Genomic DNA, 4,641 nt, shown 5'->3' on the forward strand with positions numbered 1-4,641 from the left:
TTTAACTGAACTATTATACAGTACTAGTACCTTATATAACACGGCAGCAAGTTTACAAGAACTAGACGGTGGGACTACATGGTATATATATAGAGGCCAACAAATAAGCGTACTTGTGTACTCATACGTGCCAGTACCAACACAAAGCTATACAGCACTCAGTACTAAGTATAGCATGAGACATAGAATTCGTATCACAATTTTACACATTCACAAGACTAATCTCAGGCATGTAGAATCGCAAGTGATTGTTTTCGAATTAGAAATGAAAACCGGTTTCAGGACGGCAGTCATCTGACAGTAAAAGATGTTCGGCGCTGTTCCAGCTGAAATGTTCCCCAGTTCCAATCTCCAAACCTTTTCCATTTCTGCAGAATAAATGTCAAGGCTTCCTTCTTCTATGGCGGTGCAAAATTGCATTGACGAATGAACGAGTCGTCGTAATCCACGTATTTTGTCCAGAGCTGCCTGAACTGGTTCATACCAATGTCCAGCCAAGGCTTCATGTTCCCATTGAAATGCACAACAGCAGCGTTTCTAATCTCCTCCATGCTGATGCTTGGATTATACCCGAGCCCAAGGACATGCCAAGATTTGGCAAGAGGCTTTGTCGTCGAGTAGAATGTGATTAAACCTGGGGGCAATGTTCCCAACTTCCATAATAACCGGTTCTCATTCTGAAGATGACACATACAGCAAAAATACATATATCAGATATGCTCCATTTAATATAACAAATTAAGTATTGACCAAGTTTTCCCATCACGGTGAGCTAGGGCATCTAGAATTATAAATGCTACAGTTACAGCCTTTCAGGGGTCATACAAACGCTAAGTTCAGTAAGTTGTCTTGTTGCCCTGCTAGGCTAATAGTGCAGGCTATATAACCTCAGGGGATATAGAAAACCCTAACTTCTGTTACTTTCTGTCCAGCTAACCTATATCCTCAGAGGGCATGGAAATGCTAACTTTAGTCATTTATCTTGCTTTGCTGGCAAGCTATAAAGTTGGCCTTACTATAATTTAACTAGATCAGCATGACAACTTAAACTATATTTAATTGTAGTTTATTACACAAAGTAATATTAGCTATCGTCATTTATCATGAACAAAATTTCTCTTATATAGAAATGATAAGATAATTGTCCATTTGCAGAGAACAACTTAGTGGCACATGAACATTTATTGCTAATTAGAAGTTCTTAAAATTTCAGCAATAAAAGAAACGGTATCAGGGTGATGCAAGGAAACATACCTGAGTCTGCCAGTAATGGTACTGCTCGGTAGATTTCTCCCTCCTCCAAGAATTAAGATCAAAGAAGTTCATGCCATAAGCCCAGCCACATGCATTAGGATTGAACTTTGCTTTGATAAGGGGGTGCGAGAAGTTCATATACTGCCAATACCGATGAAATGACCCAAAGCATGTTTCTACTGCTCCATTCACCTTCCCATCCATGTCAATCTTCCACAATCCTGTAAGATCCCGCTGTACCACGACATCATCATCCAAGAAAAGAATCTTCTGCAGCTTGGGATACATCTCAGGCAAGTAGAATCGCAAGTGATTAAGCATAGAAAGATACTTGGGATTCCTGAACTTCATATTGCTAGCATCTTTGGTGGCATTCTCAAGCTTATTCTCGAAATAGAATTTTTGGAGGTTTGCTGACTCCAGTTGCCGGAGCACAGGAACATAGGAGGAGTTAAGAAATTTGTAGTCTTCATATGCTTTGACCTCATAGTGTGCACCTTGTAAGTCCATGAGGCGGATTATCACCTGCAGATGCATGGCATAATTTTTACCAAATTTGCAAAGAGAATATTAAGGGGACAAGGGAATCTAGAACAATTTTCGTATTTAAGGTACACACCATTAAAGACAGATAATCTCACCGTCCGAAAGAACACCTAAACATACTGGCAATAGTGGCAACCACATTGGTAGTACTATGATTTTGAGGTATAGAACATAATTAGTACAATAATATTCCCACTGGGGTGACACTACAGTTGACTCTTTAGATCTGTTATAAGAAGATATGTATATAAAAATACTGCTGGTTATATGTGCATTACACCGAGTAAAGAATTCCATAGGAGATATACATGCCATCTTTTTACTTAGAGTATAAGGTTACACTTGTCGTTTATTATACTATTTGAGGAAATGAATAAAATTAAGAACCTAAGTCAATCTTGGTTTTGCTACTAGTAAGTAATCTCTACTCCTATAAAAGACTCAATTGGTGATGATGGTGTGCCTGCCATCCGTCATTTCTGACCATTAGATTTGCATCTAACGACTGTGAGATAAGTTGTGGCCTTTTTGCAACAATAGCTCACTTCTCTGCTCCAATTCACAGAAAATCCCTTATTATCTTGAAACCAATCTCATCCCTCCCTCGTCTCATCAAAACAACCCAAGGAATATATTTTGAGTGAAACATAATATATTTTTAGTGATATATGTATATCAAAACTAGAATAATTTCTTTCAAGTTTGTAAACAAGTATTATTCTACTTTGGATCCGTTGCAACGCACGGGCACATCGCTAGTTACTAAATAATCATAACTGGGTGAACACGCTACTTCTACGATGATGGCCGTATGACAAATGCACTAGATAGCATTACATCTAAACAAATCAATCTCTCTCTTTATTATAAACAAAATTTGACGATGTCAACCCACAAAAAAGTTCTCTCATTTTAAAACAGAGCGATTTTGCAATTCGTAAAACTAACCACCAGTAACTGTTACCATTTCATTTAGATATGGTGAATAAGATTGACTCCACGGTTGACACAGAGACACCATCACCTTGTTTTTTTTTTGAAAGTACACCATCACCTTGTTATTTATAAGTACTATAAGATTGGACCAACGTAGTGATAACGTAGCACATATGCAAGATGGAGAAACATGATGGGACAAACCTGCATCGCCCCGAGGTTCATTCGGTCAGTCACCACATGGAAGACGTGCTTTGAGGGGTCCTGCGAGTTGGCTACGCAGGAGCGGACGACGACGGAGGCCGCGAGCACGTTATCGGAGAAGATGGCGTAGTGGAACAGCGCGGGGTCCTCCAGCGCCGCAGGCGGCGGCACCGGGTCCGCGAACTTGTCAGGCAGCGCGATACGCTCGGCGGTGAGGCGGACAGCGAGGCAGTGGAGCGGCTTGGGTATGGATTTGGCGGCGATGAGCGAGGCGAAGGCGCCGCGCTTCTTGGCGCGCGCGAGCAGCTCGTTCTGCGCGAAGATTGCGTCCTTGAGGCGCTGGATTTTGAGCTGCGGGTCGAAGAGCGGCTTGGCGTCGGCGATGGCGGCGCGGGCGGCGCGGATCAGGTCCTTGGCCTGGAGCTCGAGCCGGCGCGCCTGGTCGCTCTGGGACGCCGGATCGGACGACGCGGAGGCGGCGGCGCCTAGGTCCCGGAGCGTGGCGGTGAGGTTGCGGTGGAGGGAGGAGAGGAGGCGGAGGTGGCGCGCGCGGTCGAGGTGGAGGCGGCGGGAGGCCGCGGCGAGCGCGGCGGCGGAGGCGGCCGCGTCCGAGGCCTGCTTCCGGATCTGCTCCGCGCGGAGGCGGTCGCCATTCACGGCCGCGGACCCGCCGCCTGCGGCGGGCGGCGCAGCGGCGACGAGGAGGAGGAGCACGAAGACGGAAGCGGGGAGGGCGGCAGCGGCTGCCATGGCTTCAGTGCTCGCGAGGTTCGGCAGCTCGCCGCATTGGAGGGAGAGTGATTGGGGGTTGGGGAGGAAGTGGGGATGAGACGAGAGGGATTAAATGTTGGGCAGTGGGCAGTGGCACTGGCACTGGCAAGAGGATTTATGGTGATGGTCCTGTTTTTTATTTAGGTACAAATCACGTACCACGCGTCGGTGGGGAGTGCAAGCCGGCCGGAATTCTGGTAGTACTGGCCGTTGTTTTCCTTTTCTATAGTGGAACAGCCAGGGTAAATACTCCTACTTTAATTAGAGTAGCCATGTATTCTACGGAGTATGAGCCTCCCACTTGTACTCATATACTCCTACTCGTTTGACTTGAGACAAGAGTCGAAGGCCTTCTTTTCAAAAGAGGGAGTATAAGGGCGTACTCCCTTCGTCTGGTGAAGAGTGTACATCTAAAAATTTTTAGAACAAATTATGGAGTCGAGTAAAAAATGCATTGAAAATGTGCAAACCACCATCTTTCTCCTCTTTAATTACCTAACCCCAATGAGCTAAGTGCATGTAAAAATTAAGAAAACCATGTGTAGATTGCTATTGGTCTTGATTACCGTATGATGAGAGAGAAGTATTTTTCCCTACTTTATAGTACATTAGGAAGATAGAAGTACACTCTTTTGTGGACAAATTTGAAGCTAGATGTACATTCTTCACCGGACGGAGGGAGTATATGAGGAATATAAAATGCTTTAAATAAAATTATACATAAACAATGAGTGAGTATTAATATTTATACACTTTAAGCATACATAACGCACTAAAAAATACAAAAATAAGCCAAAATAAATAAATAACATGCTTATGTCTTGTCTAGAAGCAACATTCATGTATTATTAGTTAATACTTCAAACTTTACTCGTATATTGGATATCCATATTTAAAAGGTCAGATTATCCAGCTAGAAAAATTCGATTA

The 4,641-nt window shown here is 43.7% G+C and overlaps 1 protein-coding gene across 1 annotated transcript; it reads right to left on the reverse strand.

Moving 5' to 3' along the window:
* Nucleotides 1–3,802, reverse strand: LOC123149105 (galacturonosyltransferase 8). Its single transcript, XM_044568637.1, has 3 exons — nt 2,941–3,802; nt 1,255–1,779; nt 1–677 (listed from the first exon to the last, which is right to left on the reverse strand). The coding sequence occupies exons 1-3, from the start codon at nt 3,688–3,690 to the stop codon at nt 399–401; spliced, it is 1,554 nt and encodes a 517-aa protein (XP_044424572.1). The 5' UTR covers nt 3,691–3,802; the 3' UTR covers nt 1–398.
* Between the last annotated feature and the right edge of the window lie 839 nt (nt 3,803–4,641).

The sequence above is a fragment of the Triticum aestivum genome, chromosome 7A, assembly GCF_018294505.1.
Source record: "Triticum aestivum cultivar Chinese Spring chromosome 7A, IWGSC CS RefSeq v2.1, whole genome shotgun sequence".
Classification (NCBI taxonomy): Eukaryota; Viridiplantae; Streptophyta; class Magnoliopsida; order Poales; family Poaceae; genus Triticum; species Triticum aestivum.